Below are 22,332 nucleotides of genomic sequence, written 5' to 3'. Positions count from 1 at the left end.
AGTTCTGCTGGCATATTTTCCATGATGCACTAGCATGCATCATGAAATATGCCGGCAAAGCAGTTGCTGCTGATAACGCCATGCTCACTGAAAAACATTGTTTTTTCTTAATTATTTGCAATCAAAGGTTTCAAAAGGTTTCAAAGGTTTCAAAAGTTAACCACAACCCTGAAAGTGTGTGTTTTACTGTAGCTCAACTGCTCAAAGCTTTAAACTCCCATATTGACTTTCTTGAAGAAAATGCTCTTAAATTTTAGAAATTTATTGTCCACTGCTTCCACTGAGAGTGGAGGATATTAATATCTGTATGTCTATTTGTCCATCCCTCTGTCTGTAGTTTGGACTGTCTGTAACACTTTCATATCCATGGGATATCTCAAGAAGCCTTTGCGATTATGCAATGAAATTTTACACATGGCGTAAGAAAGACTCCTATTGATTTGGAGGTCAAAGTTTGAGATCATAAATTCAAAAATTTTGTCTGATTTAACACTTTTGTCTCTGTGCGATAACTCGATAGGCCTTTGAGTTTTTGCAGTGAAATTTTATACCACAACTCCCTATCACCTAAGAAAGACCCCTATTTATTTTGAAATGATAAAGAACAAAGAATAAATTTATACATTCTGTGAGTGTTCAACTTTCATTTCCAGGCAGTATCTCAAGAAGCTTTTGAGCTTTTACAATGAAATTTAATTTTAATTCCCCCCCCCTCCCAGAATTGCATGTTCTCTTTTATTTTCTAGAAGTGGGGGACACAGATTCTCTGAATTATCTTGTTGTTTGATGTATTTATACCCAGTATATACAGTAGCTTAATCATCTTTTGGGAGATGGTTGGTGGGGTCATGTAGATGTGCAGTAAGGGTTCAAAATTTAGATTTTGCCCCGGGGGGTCAAATGGGGGTCGAAAAATGACTTTTTTTATGCAAAAAGCCCCATCTTCCCTGAACTCATCTTACATTTTATTCAGCAGCCTAATCATCTTTTGGGAGATGGTTGGTGGGGTCATGTAGATGTGTAGTAAGGTTTCTGAATTCTAATTTTGCCCCGGGGGGTCAAATGGGGGTCGAAAAATGACATTTTTTATGCAAAAAGCCCCATCTTCCCTGAACTCCTCTTACATTTTATTCAGCAGCCTAATCATCTTTTGGTAGATGGATAATGGGGTCATGTGGAATTTTGATTTTGCCCCGGGGTGTCAAATAGGGGTCGAAAAATGATGTTTTTTATGCAAAAAGCCCCGTCTTCCCTAAACTCCTATTTCATTTTAAACAGTGGCCTAATCCTCTTTTGGGAGAGTTCACTCTTTTGAAATTTTGGTAAAACATCAAGGTCAAGGGGTAAAAAATCATAGCATGTTGGGAAACATCTTGTTATGGATAATGTACACTTGAAATGTGAAAGTCGTATCTCTTCTCAATCAAAAGGAAATACAACATTATTAAAAAGTAAGTTAAACTTCAAGGTCAAGGTCACAGAGTCAAAAAGTCATGATACATTTGGAAAGGTCTTATCACAGGTAATATATATGCATGTACAATATGAATGCCCTTTCATTTATCTTTCAAAATGATCAATTTAAAACAATTAATTTGTTTATGACAGTAGGTCAAACTTCAAGGTCATGGGTAATAAAAATCATAGTGTATTTAGAATGGTATTGTCCCAGTTAAATACTAATACACATGTTTAATATAAAAGTCCTGTCTCCTCATTCAAAATATATGACCATGATGACCAAGGTTAAATTTATTGTGACAGATGGACAGACTGACAAACAAATGAGATTTAATGTCCCCTACCTTTAGCAAAAATGGGGGACAATAAATGTCCTTGCTGTTCTTGAGAAGAAGATTTATGTTGGAAAAAGTCCCCTGCATATTTACATGTAAATTGGTTGAAATTGGCCCAGTGGTTCTTAAGAAGTTAAGAATGTGAAAAGTTTGCAGACAAACAGATGGACGACAGAAAACAGTACATTTCAGAAAACAGTATGCTTGTAAATAGTTAATCAAGGTGCTTTGGGTAGCAAAATAAAGCTAAACTGGTATATCTAATTCATCCGCAGAGCTTAGTATATTTTAATATGCACAACCTTTTCAACTCTTATAATAATTATTTTTAAAATATTTATATCACCATGTCTGATTCAAGGGAGAACTAGAGATATGACCAGAAGTATATCTGTTGAATATAAAATATGTACATGTATACTGTGTTTTTTTTTAGTAATTTGTTTGTTTGTTGTGGCAGCTTTTGGCAAAGGTTGAAGTTTCTCAAATGTATTTCAAAGGTCAAGGTCAAAGGGTCAAAATTGTTAGTATCAAAGGGAAAATCTTGTCACAAGGAATACACATGTGAAATAAGAGAGAAATCCCTAGTACTTCCTCACCTGTTCAAAAGTTATTGCCAAGGTTAAAGTTAAATTGGGTTCAACTCTAGGGTCAAGGTCAAAAATATTTATACCTGTTGAAAGTTCACAATGATTACACATGTTAAGCATGAAAGTCCTAGCACCAACTGTTCAAAACTTAAATTAGGCCAAGTTTAAGGTATTTTTCTTGTAAAAAAGGGTCAAACTCCATGGTCAAGAGATCAAGAGGTCAAAATTGGTGGTACCCATTAAAAGGTTTTGCCAAAATAAATTTACCTATGAAATGTGGAAGCCATGTGTATAGCCCAATCCACTTAAAACTAAAATATGGGCAAGGTTAAAGTTTCTGCGGACAGACAAACAGACATAAACACAGGAAACAAAACATGTATATATAGTCAAATGGAAAAATTTTCTACTATTATGGAGTCATAAGATCAATTGTCATTTCAGGTTACAGGGAGTCAGTGGCTAGGGAGATCAGACACCCCCTCCCCCCTTGAATTTGCAGTTATTTGAATAAGACTATTTACTGGAGAGAATAAAAATGACTTTGGACATCCTCCCCCTTAAAAAACATGGACCCCACCATCATTGTTTTTATTATTATTTTTTGTTTGCTTCTCAGGAAATCTTGGGCTGGATTTTTTTTTGACTGAGGTGTGACAAAATTTGACGAATACATGTACGGAGATAATTATAGAATTATTTTGACTTCTTCCTTGGAAAGTCCAATATGAAGGAGTGTTTTTAGAGGCAAACACCTTAGTGCGGGTATTACTGTCTCATGACAGCATCTAGTGAGATTCTTATTAATACTCTCTATCTCTGTCTTTCAGCTCATTTTCACCTACCTGGAGTTAACAGAGGACCACATAAACTTCATTCAGAAAGGAACTCTAATGGGAGCTAAAGGTGCCTCCATCCAGTACACACGTCCTTATGATTACTGGAACCCAGAGGATAGAAAAGAAATATTTAGTACTCTGTTCTGGTTAGGACACCTTCAAACAGCAAGTGAATGGCATTGGTGATGCCTCAAAACAAATAAGAAATCTATTGTTATCATATTCTGTTTCATCTTCAAATGTCCAGTGAATAGCATTGGTGACTTTTCAACAAAAACAAGAAAATCATTACAAATATATTCTGGAGTCACGAATCATTGTACCACTTGATGTCAGTAAATAAACTGCTTTGTTATTGTTGAATTTAAAAAAAAAAAAAAAAAATCACAATTTTATTTATTCAGGTAAAAGAAAGTGCTATGAGATCACAAATTTTTGTGGGGGATTAATTTTCATTGTTTTCATGGTATGTATTTTTTTAGATGCTGTATGCATGACCAGGTTAAAGTTTAATGAGCAGGTTCATTCCAAAGCATTATTTTTACGGTAATTTTTTGGTCACCAAACTTGTATGGGTAATGCATCTGAGGATGCATACTACCAAGCATGTTTCATATGCATGATCTGGCCTTGGATCCATAAAACTAGGACCAGCTCTCTTTTGATCTCAGTCTCAATTTTCCACTCTATATTCCTTTGGTAAAAGTGAGACTGAGATCAAAAGTGAGCTCTTCTAAGTCTAATGGCCTCCAAGCCTGACCTATTTACAAGAGGAATGACCCCGAGGTTAACACTTTTGGAGCAGGTTTTGTCTTTATAAATAATAAGCCTTATGGTGACCATTTTGTGTGTATGGTATATCTAAGGATGCACACTACCAGACATGCTTCCGAAGCTACATTTTTCAGATGTTATGTAGATTAAAGATTAAGAGCAGCTTCATTACACTTTTAAGCTAGCTCTGTAGTACTTAAACTTGAATGGACAATGCATTTAAGGATGGCAACAACCAACCTTCATTCAGGTGCTTGATCTGACCTACATTCACTTGATGGATGAGCCGATTACTTTTTTAAGCAGGTTTTTTATTTGAAAACAATAAGCCGTTGAGTCCTTAAACTTGAATGGATGCACATTACAAGACTTGCTTTGGATACAACTAAAATCTGATTCCATGGCAATAAAACTTAGGCACCTCACTCTTAGATCTCAGTTTCACTTCTATGAAAGGATGTACAAGTGAGACTAAGATTGAAAGTGAGTTCATCTAAGTTTGATGGCCACACAGCAGGTTCATTCTACCAAAAATTTCAAATCCTACTTGGACCAAACTTGTGGATGTCTAAGTAAAACTGAGTGAATACTATACAAACATAGAGTCTAAATACTTCTGAGAATACTATACCTGATCCTAGCTATGTCTAAATACACACAATCTTTTTGCCTTTGTTACAGAGTTTTCAGAAGAGAATATGTGGAATAGTAATTTTTTAAAACGTGCGATTAGTATTCTTTGTATTCCGTTACATGTATTTGAGATGATTGATTGATTGTATGTTGTTTAACATCCCTCTCTAAAATTTTGCACTCATATGGAGACATCACCACTTGCCGATGGACAGCTACAAATTTTGTTCTGTGTTCGGCAATCAGGGCTACTGAGCAGTAAGGGATCTTTTTCGTGCCAGCACCTACTGCGACACGGCAGGCACGTTGCAACGGGGGGGGGGGGGGCTGCCCCCTGCCCGGGCCCTTGTTTTCCCAACATTACAGTACTTATACTATAGTAAATGTTCAATGAAAGGCTGGTTCCCCCCCCCCCCACTTATTGCGGTAAAAGAAAAATGTAGTATTTTAAGTAAAAAAAAATGGTATTGAAAGGTCTTGGCAATTGAAAAAGCCCAGAAATAGGATTTTCGACTTTGGGCAACTCTCCTTTTTTTTTTTTTTTTTTTTTTTTTTGCTTGTCAATTTTTTTTCCACGTCCCACAGTGGGATTCGAAGCCGTGATGTAAGGATCAACTGTTAAAAAGGATAATCATATATACTAGTATGTCTACAATTTTCTTCAGTTTCCAATCTTGATGAGTTGAGAACAAGTCAAAATTAAAAGAATTATGTTTTTTTCCTTACAAACTCTTCAAAATGCACTGAAAGGAAATATTTTGCCCCCCCCCCCCAAAAAAAAATATTTATACATTATTTATGCTTATATTTTCTATAGACATTGTTGGGTTTTTTTTCAGGCAATTTTTTGAAGCTGTTTTTATTTTTACTGTGCCAGTTCCATTCCCACGTTCCTTTAATACATGTATGTCGCCGTCTTTCCACATTTACAAAAGTAAGTTTTCGATAAAAGCACTGGAAAGTGTAGAGGCTATCACTCCCATCACGAAATACCACTTATCCACCTACTCATTATAAGATTATATGAAATTAAATATATTATAAAAATGTATACATGTATTGGTCAAAAAGTCTACAAAATTTAGAATTTTTTACGAATAATCCCGAACTTTCTCCGACTTAAATTTTCTCTCTAAATAATTAGATTACAGGCATTGCCACCAAGATACATGTACCCGCCCCTGGGTACTAGAGCTGACAAATGACTGCATTCTACCCCATAAGGTGACCCCACAGGTATTGTGGACAGGACACCAGCACCCCCGAATTTACACCCCGGGGCAAAAGGACTTTTGGATGTCTTGATTATAAATACCGCGGGTATGGTTATTTGATAAAACGTGAATTCTTCGTTTTTTTAAGGGGGGGGGCGCATTGAATACATTGTAAATATGTACTAGAAGAATATATTTTATGCAAAAAAAACATCAAAAAATTTTTATTTGACCCGCGGGATGTATAATGGAAGGGGGGGGGGGGGTTTCTGTCCACAAGTACCTGTGGTAGCTACAGCTGAAATGTGAGTACAAGTTGATTAAGGAAACTTTTTAATTAATACATGTACATAAAATCTGTTATTTTTACGGGTTTTTAGCTCACCTGAGCTGAAAGCTCAAGTGACCTTTTCTGATCACATTTTGTCCGGCGTCCGTCTGTCTGTCTGTCTAGCTGTCCGTCTGTCTGTGTGTCTGTAAATTTTTCACATTTTCGACTTCTTCTCAAGAACCGCTGGGCCAATTTCAAACAAACTTGCCACAAAGTATCCTTGGGTAAAGGGGATTCAAGTTTGTTCAAGTGAAGGGCCACGCCCTCATTCAAGGGGAGGTAATTGGGAATAAATGAAAATTTGGTGGCATATTTTAAAAATCTTCTTCTCAAGAACCACTGTGCCAGGAAAGATGAAACTTATGGAAAAACATCCTCAGGTAGTGTAGATTCAAGTTTGTTCAAGTCATGACCCCTGGGGGTAGGGCGGGGCCAAAATGGCCGACCAAAGTTTTACATAGAAATATATAGGAAAATTCTTTAAAAATCTTCTCAAGAATGACAAAGCCATAATTCATCATATTTATATGGAAGCATGCTCAGGTAGTGTAGATTCAAATTTGTTCAAATCATGACCCCCGGGGGTAGGGCGGTGCCAAAATGGCCGACCAAAGTTTTACATAGAAATATATAGGAAATTTCTATAAAAATCTTCTTCTCAAGAATGAGAAGGCCATAATTCATCATATTTATACGGAAGCATGCTCAAGTAGTGTAGATTCAAATTTGTTCAAATCATGACCCCCGGGGGTAGGGCGGGGCCAAAATGGCCGACCAAAATTTTACATTGAAATATATAGGAAAATTCTTTAAAAATCTTCTTCTCAAGAATGACAAGGCCATAATTCATCATATTTATATGAAAGCATGCTCAGGTAGTGTAGATTCAAGTTTGTTCAAATCATGACCCCCGGGGGTAGGACGGGGCCAAAATGGCCGACCAAAGTTTTACATAGAAATATATAGGAAAATTCTTTAAAAATCTTCTTCTCAAGAATGACAAAGCCGTAATTCATCATATTTATATAGAAGCATGCTCAGGTAGTGTAGATTCAAGTTTATTCAAATCATGACCCCTGGGGGGTAGGGCGGGGCCAAAATGGCCGACCAAAGTTTTACATTGAAATATATAGGAAAATTCTTTAAAAATCTTCTTCTCAAGAATGACAAAGCCATAATTCATCATATATATATATATATGGAAGCATGCTCTGGTAGTGTAGTTTTAAGTTTGTTCAAATCATGACCACCGGGGGTAGGACGAGCCAAAATGGCCGACCAAAGTTTTACATAGAAATTAATATATAGGAAAATTCTTTAAAAATCTTCTTCTCAAGAATGACAAAGCCATAATTCATCATATTTATATGGAAGCATGCTCAGGTAGTGCAGATTCAAGTTTGTTCAAATCATGACCCCCGGGGGTAAGGTGGGTCCAAAATAGAAATTAATATATAGGAAAATTCTTTAAAAATCTTCTCAAGAATGACAAAGCCATAATTCATCATATTTATATGGAAGCATGCTCAGGTAGTGTAGATTCAAGTTTGTTCAAATCATGACCCCCGGGGGTAAGGCGGGGCCAAAATGGCCGACCAAAGTTTTTAAAGATATATATTGGAAAATTCTTTAGAAATCATTTTCTAAAAAATAGCAAATCCATGATCGGTCATGGGACTACTTTTGGGTTTAAACTTTCAGGTGAGCGATCTGGCCCATGGGTCTCTTGTTTTACAATAAGTATAAGGTATCTAATATTCATTGATTCATTTCATTTATCACCAATCCATATTAGCTGGGTGATTCAAAATCTTAAGTTTTGTAGGGGATTGACACAACAGTCTGTTTTTCTGTGTTATGATCGCCCACTGATGTTCTCTCAACACCCGCACATAAATCATGATCAAATGTGTTAATTTCTTGAAAACTGATATGATTTGTCTCTATTTATATACGTTATGGTGTAAAATTAATATCGAGTTCTGTTAGTCAATTTTAAGTGAATCACCTAGATATATATATTATACAAAAGTCTTCTCTTGTTACTAGAAAAACAAAGACACGCGATCAGTGGTAGTCAGAACTAAAATGTGAGTATTTTTAAAAATTGTGTCGTAAATGGTTATGTGTTGGGCACGTTTATTTTTAGAAAAGTTACTTTTTAAAAGCAATTTTTAATATAAATTGAATTGTAAAATATTTTAAACTTTTAGATTCATTGAAAGATAAAAAAAAATCAAAAATAAAACAGTGTTCTACACTTTTCCTTTTAGCATCTTGTCTTTAAAAATTGGTATTTTATTTTAAGCAAGATGCAATTTTATCGATTTTAAAATGGTCACTAAAGAAACTAGGGCCTAATAAAACGCGCAATTAATATTTAACGATATTAAGTACCCCCGCTAATAATATCAAAATTAAATCCTCGCTAAAAATTCTGCTTATACGGTGATAAATTGTTAGATCTAGAAATGTTTGAATTGATTAGATATATAGAATAATATTTTATCATGATGCCTTTCAATTAATTTGTTTCTATTTAAATAAAAAAGCTGAATTAAGATAATGATCAATGATCGATTTTATAGAAAACTGCAAACAATAAAAATGTGTAAACTATGGAATCCGGATAGGGCCACGCAGTTCATTATCGCATCATCGCACCATCGAGGTTTGGGTTGATAATGCGATGACACGATAATGCAATGACGATAAAGCGATGGTGCGATAACGATGAAGCGATGGTGCGATAACGATGAAGCGATGGCGCGATAATGCGATGACGATGGTGCGATAGCACGATGGAGCGATAGTGCGATGACGCGATGGTGCGATAGTGACACGATGGTGCGAGACGATGGCGCGATACGATGACGATGAAGCGATATTCACTATCGCTCAATCGTGCTATCGCACCATCGTCATCGCATTATCGCGCCATAGCATCATCGTCATCGCGCTATCGTACCATCGCTTCATCGTTATCGCACCATCGCTTCATCGTTATCGCGCCATCGCATTATCGCGCCATCGACCTTTCAGTTGATGCTCGATGGTGCGATAGTAAACTGCATGGCCCTATTCGGATTCCATAGTAAACAGGGCATAAACACGGGCCCGCGGACATTCCGGAAGTGGGATCAGGTACCCAGGAGGAGTTAGCTTTCTATCCCTTATATTACGCCGTGATCTAAGGGCAGATCACTCTGATTGCCTAGAAATATGCATGGTCCTTAATGATGTCCGCTTTTTTTAAGGCTTCCTCGCTTTTTCCTGTTCACGATGGTGCTGTTCTGCCTAATGAGTATGTCACTTCAAGGTCAAGTCATTTACGAAACCCCATTGAAAATTATCAGGTTTGAGAGTGCAGCAGAAGTCTACAAGTATGTGCGCCAACTCTACATTTACAAGTACTTTCTCCGCCAACGATTCTCCAGACCAAGGTAAAAATTCTCATATTTAAAAATAGTGGTTACGTATATTATTATTATAGTTTAAAGTAGTCCGATCCTCAGGTATAAAATTAGCAGTTAAGTAATCAAAAATAATCATAAAAGTATCTCTGAATCCACAAAGTTATGTAAATTTATCCACAATATTTCTTTAAAGTTATAGATTAAAGTTAATCATATTATATAGGGAAAATGGTCAAATCTCCAATATTTTTGCAGAAAAAGTGAATTGGAATATCAGCAATGCATTTTCTAATTACAAATTGATCAGCAAATATATTTTAGCTTAAAAAACGATAGGTATCCAGCATTCAGAGAAATTGTCATGATTTTCATACTTATTTGGTATTTTTTGTCTTCTATTTCCTTCATGTATTCTGTAATACATAGTGTAAAAGGCTTTTGCTATCATGCAAGACACCACAAATCACTTCTTATTTAATATCATGCTAATAATCATTGGTATCTAAGACTGGATTCAAGAAAATCTTATTTTTCTAAAACTGTATTAATTTTTTCTCCTTTTATAGGGTACAAATGTCAACTTTTATAAGACCTTTTCCAAGACTTCCGATGACTGAATCTTATTAAGATGAATAAAATGATAATTGTTGCATGAAAAAATTTCATTTTCAAGCTTCATTTCGATGCTTTTCAAATTAAATATCAATTTTTGGAGTTATCCTTCCTTGCTGAGGATCGGATATCCTTAACTTGAAAATATCATTTTCAAATAATTTTGTTAAAGTTGTGTACTACATGTATTAACAGTTTATAAATGCAAGGAATAGAATACAGATCGGTTAATCGCAAGATGTTCCGACCAATTAATCTGTAACATTATGTTAATATTTGTACACATGTCATTTTAATTCTTAGGTTTGCCTGAGATGTGGAAAGCTTTGAGTCACAGACGTTGTCTACAATTGTCATTGGAGAACTTGACTTTCCACAATATTACTCTGAAATTTTATTTATTAAAACCATTTTGAAGATAACATGATCTTGCTTATTTTTCCTCAGTTTTGCTCTAGATTTAAAAAGAAGACCAAAATAACAAAATGCATTTGTCATACTGGATCTAGATACTGTATTTATTGACAGAAAGGATATATACAAGATAATTGCCTAGTATATTAAATCAGTTTAATTTAACAAAATTCAAGTACTTTCAAATATTGAACAAAGCTTGCAAAAGCCATGAAGAATTCCATGTTTGATTAATGCATCCTTAACAATTGGTAGCGATTTCAATTACAGTATCGATGATTATTGAGCACGATGCACGAAAGCTTTTTTACTTCCAAAAGCCATGTCTTCGAAATTAAAACACTCAGTAGGATTGCAACATTTTCAAAATTTAGTTGGTTAGAAATAAAATCTTATTTATATTTCATTATAAAATTATTGAAATGAAAAATATGAAGAAGAAAAAAAAAGAAATTCCCGTAACATCAACTTATCTGTCACGAGTCTGCCTCACTTAAAAATTGATCATACTCAGAACATGCTTCTGTGAATCGAATTAATGTCAACGTATCTGTGCTACGTTTCTTATACAATAAAATATGTTCAAACATCTTATCAGTACTCAGCTTTCATCGTCAAAACGCTTTCAAATTGACATCTGCATCTTTTGATGAATTTCATTGAATTAATATGACTTGCTACGCAGATCTTAGAATTCAAACAACGCCATTCAAGTACTTTACTATACAAATGGTTTGAACACAAGTTCTAACAACTTACTAGGTTCTCACCATACATGTAGATGTAGAGTTACCTACTTCAAAAATTACTTGTTATTCTGTGTCTAGAATTCTATTTTAGAAAAAAACTTTTGATACAAGTAAATTCCATAAACATATTAAAAAAACAATTACAAAAAACTTTTTTTAAAAGTTAACTCATTGAAGTCGACTGTTTTCCCTTAAAATGACACATTATAATTGAACAGTTTTAAACTGATTTAAAATGACAAAGTTATCCACAGATCTAGAGCTCTTCAGCATGCAAATTAAAACAGATATGATATATTTTTTTGGCCAATCCTGCTTAACTCTGGACTCGATCTTCGCTTGTCAATAAAGACTCCGTCTCCGATTCTTCGTCACTTCCGCTGAATGGCAGCGAGTTCTCCTTAACGTCCATTTCTGTAATTTTTGGATCCTCGTCATTTAATGGAATGATACTGAGAGTCAGATCGGGATTCACTTTGGATTTCTGCTCTTTTGACTTGTCAGTTAAGAAGCTTCGTGGATCAAAATCGTCATAAAATACGGGGCGCACGTCATCAAATTTACTCGTTTTTTCGGTATTTGGAGTATGTATGACGGAAGCGACGTGTTGAGCTATAAGATAGAAGACCAATAAAAGAACACTCTCTGTGAACAGTAAATAACAGAACCACATAGGTGTGAGTTTGTCCATCAGAGTCCCAAGTACGATTGGGTTAACCATGGTGCCTGATGATGACGCAATCAGAAACAGTGACGCAACCTTCCCCGTTATTGTAAGAAGTTCCTCCTCTGTCCAAATAAACATGGTGGGGAAAATGATAGAAAGCGCAAATCCCGCTAACGTCGCACAAATCCAAACTCCTGCGTCATAACCTTCGTTGGAAGTTAGGAATAATCCGGTGAATGCTACAATCAGCAGGCCGCTGTACATGCATATCATTCGCACCGGAGTTAAAAACCGTACCAGAAATATTCCACAGAAACGACCCCCGCCGAATGCTGCCCAGTAAAACGATGTTGCAAAGGAACCAGCAGATTTAGACCAATCCATTTGTTTGACACAAAACGTTGCAAGAAAACCAGCAAACGTATCTTCTATAGCGCTGTAGCACCCCATTATACACATCATGTTTGCTATAGCAATTATTTTGGATTTTAAAGGAAGCACTTTTGGCTGGCTTTCTTCGGTGGTTTTTGCTCGTTTTTTAATTTTCTTCTTCGTCTGCTTTATGGATTTTCTGTATAAAACGAAAAAGAAGATGGCTGCCGTGGAGGCCAACAAGGCCGAGAGTAGATAGGCAATGTAAATTCTAGACTTTGGAGGAGGGTGGGGAACCAGTTTAGTAATATACGTGATATTTTTGGTAAATGAGACATTTGTGACGGTATTGACTGTAAAATTCACTCCTGTAGCAGATTTTGTTCCATTTAAGGCAACTGTCACTGTGTCAAAATCTGCTTCCGGTATGTAATAATCCACGGGAGTTTTACTGAGGAAGAAAGTTTTATGTTTCGGAGCCAAGAAAGGAGCGGTTGCCATTGGTGATACAATTCCTCCTAAAGCAAAACAAAAATGCAAAGCCTGCATGTAGACTCGTCCCTCTTCGCCCCATGTGTAAACTATTTCGGCATTACAAACTGTAAAAATAAAATTCAAGGTTATGAATCACATTAAGACCTATGTTATGAATCACTACAGTTACATGTAGAATTGACACATGTAATTTGATTTGATATCTGACAAGGTTGTATTACAAACGGGTCTCTATCCGCATTTAAAAATAAAGGTCTGAACCAACTGTAGAGGTTAAAAGTCGGGCTACAGGAGCAAAAGTTCCATGATTTGAGTATGTTAGGTCATGAATCGACTCCGGGCAAGTCAAGGACTTGAAGCTTACATGTAAGATAAATTTACAATTATAGAGCTGAAACAAGTCTTAGTGGACAAATTTTAAATTACTTGATCTATGTTCTTATGAAATAACGATTTTATAAACTTACTGGCGTCCAGAGCTCCACAGAAGGTCCCTTTGGCGACATGCATGATGACCATTATTTCATACACAAAGCACCATGGAATAATGGCGGCTGTGATGGCGTTACCTAGGACAGCAATGAACAGCAGCAAGAGTTTGTTATAGCTGTCAAATAGAACTCCACAGAGTAGGGACCCCGTGAGGTACCCCACAGAATTAGCCGTCATAAAGGCGGATCCTTTCTTTATGGTGGTGGAAGTAATGATTTGTAAGTCAAGGAAGGAGGGACCGAATTGTCCAATGATCCATCCCTGTTAGAAAAAAGCAGAATTGAGTGAAAGAATATGAACATTATGTCTGTAACATAAAGAATGTCATATACACCTACTATGGCAAATCTATTGTTTTGATCAAATTTTTCATGGTTTAAGTTTTCAGATTTGCACTCCGCTTTAATTATTTTCACCAAGTAATTGGTCAGTACGAATCTGGCTTATTTGCACACTCTCACTGTGTTCCAACCCTTTTTGTATGCACAGCAGTGATCTGTGATCTTTCAATATACTAACTATACTTTTAAGTATACAAAATATATTATATATACATGTAATAACTGTTTTTTTAAAGTTTGTTTTTGAAGTTATTATCAATGTGTTTCTCACTTTAACTTGTGAATTTAAGATTCCATTCAATCTGCAAGAAACAAAACGGCCATAGCTTACCAGGATCATAAAAGACCAAAGCAATCCGATGGTTAAGATGAATTTTCTTCTAAAATCCAAATCATTTTTTAGCCTGGTTAAAAATTTTGGTCTCCTTTTCTTCTTTTTTCGTCCTTCTTCGTCATCGTTTTTGCTTTTTCCGAACGGGACTCTTTCATACATCCGCCGGATTCGCTCTATGATTTCAAGGTCAGGGCCATCGTAGGTCAAACGGAACCTATCTACGGTCGCTAGGTCACTGTCCTCCTCCATTTTGGGTGCATATAAATGCTGCAGCCCTAGAAAACAAACAGAGGATCTTAATTTTAGATATTTGAATTTAGTATCCTAGAATACGAGAAATGTCGCAATAAAATATAATATACTTAATTTTGAAATTAATACCGGTATTGATTCTCACGGCATAAACCAAAACTATCATTTTATTCAGTATGATTATTCTAGTAATTCAAACTATTTAGATAAATTATAAACCTTTATCATTTATTTTTACATCAATTTTTATCTTAAAAGGGCTGACTCTGTTCTAAATTTTTTTGTTGATAAAATAAAATGTTTAAAGACTTAAAGTGAAATTACGAACCTGGAATCACGCTATCAAACTGAATCATGGCGAAATGAATTGGTTAAATCCTCATTTATATAATTAATTATCCATTTAGTGATTGGCAAAAATAAATATAAAAGCACATATTTTGTATATCATTATTTTTCCACACACGAAGAACAGTACATTGCAAAGGGACTTGAGTAAAGAAATGAACATCTAATGTAGCTCTGAAAGTATATTGTCGAGAATTTTTCAAACCTATGCATTATTAAAATAGATTGCATAACAATAATATAGGTCTGACATATATTAATGTCTATATTTTAAGTTTTTCTAATTTATCACATTATTTATGTTTGGACGTGCCCTTGATGTATTAATTACATTGATTAACGTCGATTGCAGTTCAATGACTGGATGTGAACACGTGCCCCCAGGGCCTGAAAAGTTGGTGGTCTTTATACACTTTGTTATTTCGCTCTCAAAAACTTTCATGAACATCAACCTATTTACAAGTACGTAAAGTGAAGTTTCACCGATTTGTTAAACTTATGAAGTTACACTAATTTTCAGTAAAAAGAAATGTTCTTTAAGGATGCAATAAAACTATTTCAAATTTATTTCAAAATTTGATATTTTGAAATTTAGATTTAAATCCTTTAATGACTTACATACATGCTAGATAGAAATATCAGTTATGGCGTATATAATTGTAAACTACATCAGTAAATGCATTGCTGAATCATTTTTTGTTTTGTTAATTTTGTATTTCCTTTTTGATTTCATGAAAAAATTCCACTTTTCATGCAATTTCTAAACACAAGTAATCTGAATATGACGAACAGTAAATGAAGTGAAATAAATCGACTCAAAAGAAATTATATTTTCTTACCTTATAATATTACAACCTCGAACAATTATCCATGTAGTTTCGGTTTATTTCGCCGAGTTTGTTTTATGCCAACACTTTCCAGAAAGTTTGATGATTTGTGCATGTGTGATCGAACGCAAAATCAATCAACCGATTTGTGCAATCCTTTATCTCACTTTTGTACTCTCTTTGTCCCTCTAAAAACCAATTACTTGATGAATTATTTCTGTTTCTTTCATGACTAATCATTGCATTTTTCTCAATTAATAAATTCTCTGCTTCAATATTGAAATTAATTTTACTTAAAGACCTTAAAAATTAAACAAAGATACTTAAATGTCTTCGAAGATCCAGATTTGTTAACTGTTACTTGTATTATATAATTAAAAATGTGCGATGGAACTTTCAATTTATTTTCCACACAGATCTAGAGCTTCTTTTTTACCTGTATATTATTATTTGAAAAAAAAAACAAGGGTCTGAAGCACCTCATTTCTTGTCTTGGAATCTTTTTAAAGATTAAATATTTTGAATGTTAAAAAAATATTTTTTGATTGAAGAATTGGTTACAATTGACACTAACCTGTTATTATGAAGTGATAGAGATTTGCCTGTATCAACTAATATTAATATTTTTGCTGCTATCCATACATTTATTACTGAAACATGTAGATTTTAAATTGAATTGTAATTAATTTGCATCACCTGAAAATATTATAAAAATATTATAAATATTATATTTTAATGTATTATTTGCTCGACATATTGTTATATTTATGGAGAGGAACTAGTAAGATGTAAGAACTTGTTTCCAATCCATTTGATTCGTTCAATAAAATATGTTCGAAACAAAAAAATATGAGACGAATTAGATGTGAGTGGCATAATATCAATTAAGTAATTTAGAAGCAGCACTCCCCGGGTCGTGTTATCGTATTTTTCCTTGAAAGGTAACATTATGATCCCAGCCCTTTCTCTAAGTTGGAATCCATGCTGCGTCCATCATAATTAACAAAGATCATATAGGGCCCTATTATATAATTATTTCTTAGAATGACTAGTTGACATATGAAGTTCGTACGGTACAATTGAATCAAGAAATCACATGCCATTAAGAAATTATGTAGGCCTAAAAAGACTTTTTTCAAAAGACTCAAAACCAATTTTGATATAGAATTGCAGGGGCGTAGCCAGGGTACATTTGATGTGGACGCCTGGATAGGCAGGGGGATTAGGGGTCGCCTTAAGGCCCCCAATGGGTCCAGGGCAAAGCCCTGGTGGGGTTGGTGAATTTTCGACGATTTCGATGTGCATGTTTGACCCTTCTGAAAGCATTTTCTTACACTTTTTCTGTTTGTTATGCAGCCACATTTAAGGTCTGTTCTTTCCTTGTATAAAAAGCGGAAAGTCACTTAAAAGTGAGAAAAGATCTGTCCAAAAGCGAACCCACTAAAACAATTTTAGACTTGAAGCTCGACAAAATACGTATGGTAACATACGGTAGTTGGTTAGAGTGGTTGACTGGTTTAGACAGACCACGTAATTGACTGATAGTCAGGCTTACATGAATATTAAAAATACATCTCTAAAGATTGAAAATAACAAAGACAGAAGAATTCTTTTCAACGCATTTTCTTGCACAATACCTATGTACATTTTATACATTTTAAAATGAATGTTCATAAATATTCACAAATCTGGTATATCTTAAACTTTTTGCAACAATTATAAAAACATGTAAAATATACTACTGGTTTTAAGATAGTGTTACGGATTCCTTATCAGGGCCGGATCCAGGAATTGAAGTTAGGGGGCGCAAGATTTAGGCAGGGGGACTGGGGGCCGCCTTGAGGCCTGGTGGGGGTATGGGGGCGAAGCCCCCGGAAGCTCATGGATTCTAGAGGTTTTGTAGGGTAAAAAAGAGGTCTACCAATTAAACATTTTCTCGACAAAACTATGTTTAGGCTAACTTTGACAATTTTAGGGGGTGCGCCCCCCTTAAATACGCCACTGCTTATTATTATTGTTTTACAGGTTAAACTGAATTTTACCAGTTTTTCGATTTTTGATGCTCATATATAAAGATGAATGATGATTTTTGAAGTCTCCCACGAATCCGATATTACCAAGATTAAAATTGGGGCAGGGGGTGGGGGTATCGTTACGCTCTCATATACATGTACAGATATCACTTATTGTAAATAAAAGACTGCTATAAATTCCTCTAAAAACATGGTAAAAATTTGGCCACATGAGTAACATATTTGATGTAAAGACAATATTGTAAAGTAGTTTGTCGGAACATTTTGGGACTAAACGTGATGAATTCTGTTTATACACGACGATGTAGATTTTTTCTCTTGCAGATGCTCACTAATCTCACTTTCAATGATACTTCTAGACTCTACATCATGGTCATCATCGGACTGGATCTCAGTTTTAAACTTCTCAACAGTGCTCTCGCGTTGTTTAATTCTGCTGCCTTTGGCCCATATCAATACAAATACTACAAGCAACACGAAAGACTCCCCTAACATGATGTAGGAAAACCACATCGGGGTAAAATTGTCCATCAGAAATCCTAAAAGAATGGGATTAATTGTTGATCCGGCAGAGGCGGCTACCATAAATAATGAAGCTATAAATCCTGTGACTGGAAGAATTGATTCCTCTGCCCAAGAGAAGACTAAGGGGAATATCATAGACATTGCTGGTCCAATCAATCCTGTCGAAATCCAAATTCCTTCAAAAAACACGAATCGCGCGGAAAGGAAAAATCCTAAGAATCCAATGAATAACAATAAGCAAAGAATGAAAATCATCTTGACAGGCTTGAAAATGCGAGCCAGGAAAATGCCCAAAAATCGTCCAGCTGTGAAACTTGCCCAAAATACAGAAGTCACGACCGAAGCGGTGTATTTAGTCCACTTAATCTCATTTACACAAAAGGTTGCCAAAAAGTTATTAAAACCATCTTCCATAGCACAATAGAATCCCCAAAACAGCATGATTATGATCAATATCAGCACTTTCATTTTTGTAGACATCTTTTTGTCATCACTCTGTTCATTATTGTGTGTATTTTCCGGACTCTCTGATTTGATATGAGTTGGTCTTTTAGATATGAAAGCTAGCACGAATAATGGAATGCTGGCTGAAAGTGCTAGAAAAGATGCTATCGAAAAGGGAATATACAATTTGGACTCTTTCGGAAACAAGTTGGAGGAATCCCAACGTGAAAGATTACTCACAATAGAGTCATTACTTACAGTATAATTTCTACTGATGTTTGGTGTGGATAGTGTGTTATTTTCATCCGGGGCCAGAAATGGCGCAGTTACGAAAGGCGAAATTGCTCCTCCAATAGCAAAGGCAAAATAGATACTCTGTAAGAAAGATTTCCCATCAGCTCTCCATAGATCTATGAGAAGGGCATTGCCAGCTACAAAAATAATTTTGTTAGATATATACATGTAGTTATGGAGAGAGAGAGAGAGAGAGAGAGAGAGAGAGAGAGAGTTAATGTATTGACATTTTTTAGCAATCAATGTCTCTGATTTGTAACGAAGAAGAAAAGCAAAGGACAAGTGGTCAAAATATATACGAAATTATCTGTAATTTGTTTTCCTTTTTGTTCTTACTTGTGTCTAATCCCCCTCCTGCCATTCCTTTCAACACATGGATGCCAATCATCAGTTCATAAACAGAGCACCAAGGAATGGCAAAAACGATCAGAGCCAGAGCTAGGACACATGAAGATACACAGTATGTTCCCTCCTTCACCTTGTCGAAAATTAGCCCTATGATAACGGAGCCCAGAAGGTAACCCACGGAATGACCAGTCATAAAGCCCGATCGAGGCTTTCTTCAATGATGCATTGGTTACCGGGTATTATTCTCAGGTCAAGGAAGGATGGACCAAACTGTCCAATGGTCCAACCCTGTAAGAATTAAATAGATATAAACATCAAATTACAGACGAATGTTTAAAAGTTTAAAGTTGTAAAAGTTTAAAAGAAAGCTTTTACATTTTTAAATTTCTTGAATTATTTATATTTTTTTATGTTATGACCAAGACAAAACCTTGAAATCCTTGAAATTGAAAATATCTTTAAAAAATTCGTGGATGTATTTCATTCAAAGGTCGCCTATGGTATGAGGTTTGACATGGGTAAAGGTCAAATTGCTCAAAAGTAATCAGCTATTTAAAATTATCTTTTTATTACTTTTTTGTTAAAGATCAAAATCATACGACCCCAGATATTGAAATTTTGGGTCACGATTTTTCTGCCACGGCAGGTTTTAATACTACTAGACACAAATGTTGCTTATGAGTAAAAGTGTTTCAACTTCATTTCAACTAGCGGGTCCGGCTTGATTGGTTTAAGGCACGGGAATTCATATTTTTTAACTGTAAAATGTAAGAGTCCTTTGTAAGTAATTCAAGCTTGTCCTTTCTTCTGGATACCCTGCGAAGGGGAAGGGGTATAAGTCCAATTAGGGCATTATGTGATAATCCAGATTTTTAAAATTTGAATTTTTAAATCAATGTTAATAAAATAATCTTATACAAAACATCAATACAATTTGTCTGCGAGTTCAATAGTGAAAAAGGTAAAAAAAAAAATATCGAAAGTGATCGATCTAAAAAAAACATCTATTAACAATACAAATCTGTAAAGTGAACATAAAACACGGACTCCTGAAAATTTCAGAGGTGGGATCAGCGAGGTGCATGAAGGATATGGAGATATCGAACAGTATTCAATATCAAATATCCATAAAACAATACAAAACAGGAGCAGAGCAAACATTAGAGGTAGGATCAGGTGCCATGGAGGAGTGAGCATCCCCTGCTGACCGACCACACCCGCTGTGTGCTCCTTGTCTTGATCGGGAAATAACGGGAAAATCAATTTCAAGGATTTCCAGGTTTTGTCTTGGTTCTTCCCTTACTGCATAAGTAGGGGAATTTGACGATAGAAAAGTTAAAGTCATCACGTTTATCATAGAGCTTGAAGAAGAAAGCATCACCTGTTGAAGACTGAAATTCAGTTATGTTGATATGTAGATAAATATACCACTCACTAAAACAAAGAAACTCCACACAATTCCTAGAGATATAAGATACTTCTCTCTGTAATTGGGGATATTCTTGAGTTTTGACAGAATTCCATCTTTATCATCAAAGTCACCAAATCCTTCATTTTGATGGCGACATGCATCTTTATTTTCATTGTTGTAGTCATTTCTATCAACTTTTTCTTCTTTGGTGAATGGAGATGTTTCATCCTCTTGGCTTTGTTGGCAGTTTTCCTTTTGAATGGCTAGCTCCATTGTATGTCAGTGACCATAAATGTAAGTGAAAAGGGATTTTCAACTACAATTACACATGTTTTGAATTATTTTGCTTTGAATTACTTATGGGTTTTTAAATATTAACAATTTGTAATAGTCTGCTCATTTAAATATATTTTCAGCAAATGGGAAATACTGGAGCCTAACTGATTTTAACTTATCATTTAAAATGTACGCTAAAGGTTTTACTTATGTTTAATCTCTTAGTTTGTAAAGAAATATTGACAAAAGTTTACTGAAATTAAATCATTAGGATTCAATAAAATAAAATTTATTTACTTGAATGAACTAATTAATTAAAATCTAATTCAATTTAAAAAAGTAATCAGAATATTCTCCTTTTAGTCAGTACTAGTAGCATTACCATTTAACTTTAATAACCTTGGCAACATACATGAAGTTCCGAAAATTATGTATTTTCTGTATTGTGATGTTTTGTTTGTTAAACTTAAATGTCTCTTCAGGAATTGTTCACTCATATTGAAAAGCCAATTAAAGAGAGATTTCTGTGGAATATGTCCCGTTTTGAATTCCCAACTGTAGAGGGCAAGAGGGACAAACAGAGGGCAAATTAATCATTGCTTTGCAGCGTGACTCTCCCTCAAGCCCCTTTTTCTTTATTTTCATTTAATTAACTCATTGTTAGATACATGTACCATGTAGGTTACATGAAAAAAAAAATCTCGGATAAAAATAAGCTTCATGCATATGGGACTACATCTGTGTAGATATGAGCTCTATTAATCTCTGAATTTTTATCAGTTGTGATGTTATCACATAAAAAATTGTTTACTACAAGTTGATAAGTACATGTAGTTATTACACAATCTAACAAGCTGATTATTATAATACAACATATAATTGTGCAGCATTTTCGAATGATAAAAAAAATACATATCTATGCAGATATATGTACGGTTTTATCACTCAAGATTTTAAATAACGAAGTTATAGTTTCACTTTAGACAAAACTTATTTCAATAATTCTGAATCAGTTTCAGGATTTAAATAAATTTTCACTCTATTTCAATCTAGATTCCATTTTAATTTTTTTAATGACTTTATTTAATACGAGTTTTGAATTTTTCTATTATGAAGATAATATTACAATTTTACATTTCTTTTTAAAACTCATTTTGATAAAAATAAGTTTTTCACTCTTTATATAAATTTTGATTAAGCTAAAATGCTGGGAACAAATTTTTAAATATAGGAATACGAAGACCGTTTTCTCTCTCTTTTTTTTTTTAAGATTAAAAATCAGACAAGTTTAATCGAGAGAAATGATGCTAATCGATAAAAAAAACTCACCTTCTTATTGAATAAGTTTTGTTTTTTCACATACAATAAATAAACCAACCAAACAAAAAAAAAAAACCTGACATCCGATAAGGGGTGGATTTTGAAGTACACTGTATCCTTGAAATTTCAAACCCTACTGCTTTTGATCCCGACTGATTCAATATTTGCTTCCATTTTTTTTATTG

General features: G+C 34.6%; 3 protein-coding genes and 1 long non-coding RNA gene across 4 annotated transcripts in view; 2 read left to right on the top strand and 2 right to left on the bottom strand.

Annotated features, from left to right (window-relative positions):
* Positions 1-3,580, top strand: part of LOC134265821 (uncharacterized) — an 11,766-nt gene extending 8,186 nt beyond the window's left edge. Inside the window, exon 5 of the mRNA XM_062748035.1 lies at positions 3,217-3,580. Coding sequence (XP_062604019.1) covers positions 3,217-3,411 — 195 coding nt within the window. The 3' untranslated portion in view covers positions 3,412-3,580. The remainder of the gene's footprint in view (positions 1-3,216) is intronic.
* A 4,615-nt stretch (positions 3,581-8,195) lies between these two features.
* LOC134265810 (uncharacterized) lies at positions 8,196-10,627 on the top strand. The gene is made up of 3 exons (XR_009991837.1): positions 8,196-8,267; positions 9,435-9,620; positions 10,509-10,627. It is a non-coding gene; the product is annotated as an uncharacterized LOC134265810 (long non-coding RNA).
* Positions 10,628-11,654: 1,027 nt separating this feature from the next.
* On the bottom strand, positions 11,655-14,677 carry LOC134265812 (sodium-dependent glucose transporter 1A-like). Its single transcript, XM_062748025.1, has 4 exons — positions 14,650-14,677; positions 14,067-14,344; positions 13,370-13,655; positions 11,655-13,006 (listed from the first exon to the last, which is right to left on the bottom strand). Exons 1-4 carry the CDS (start codon positions 14,675-14,677, stop codon positions 11,685-11,687), a joined length of 1,914 nt encoding a protein of 637 aa, XP_062604009.1. The 3' UTR covers positions 11,655-11,684.
* Positions 14,678-17,666: 2,989 nt separating this feature from the next.
* LOC134265808 (sodium-dependent glucose transporter 1A-like) lies at positions 17,667-20,832 on the bottom strand. The gene is given in 4 exon segments (XM_062748022.1): positions 17,667-18,929; positions 19,129-19,360; positions 19,363-19,428; positions 20,576-20,832. Coding segments are annotated over 4 exon segments (1,677 nt in total). The 5' UTR covers positions 20,825-20,832; the 3' UTR covers positions 17,667-17,799.
* Between the last annotated feature and the right edge of the window lie 1,500 nt (positions 20,833-22,332).

This window comes from Saccostrea cucullata, unplaced genomic scaffold (genome assembly GCF_032062105.1).
Source record: "Saccostrea cucullata isolate Sc308-1 unplaced genomic scaffold, CSIRO_AGI_Scuc_v1 ctg299, whole genome shotgun sequence".
Classification (NCBI taxonomy): domain Eukaryota; kingdom Metazoa; phylum Mollusca; class Bivalvia; order Ostreida; family Ostreidae; genus Saccostrea; species Saccostrea cuccullata.
This window is presented reverse-complemented; position numbering and strand designations above follow the sequence as displayed.

Coding starts and splice junctions, on each gene's coding strand:
- LOC134265812 (XM_062748025.1), bottom strand. CDS start 14,677: ATGATTCAGTTTGATAGCGTGATTCCAG. Junction 14,345..14,649: donor GTTTGATAGCGTGATTCCAG/GTTCGTAATTTC, acceptor TTTGTTTTCTAG/GGCTGCAGCATTTATATGCA. Junction 13,656..14,066: donor TTTGGTCTTTTATGATCCTG/GTAAGCTATGGC, acceptor TTTTTCTAACAG/GGATGGATCATTGGACAATT.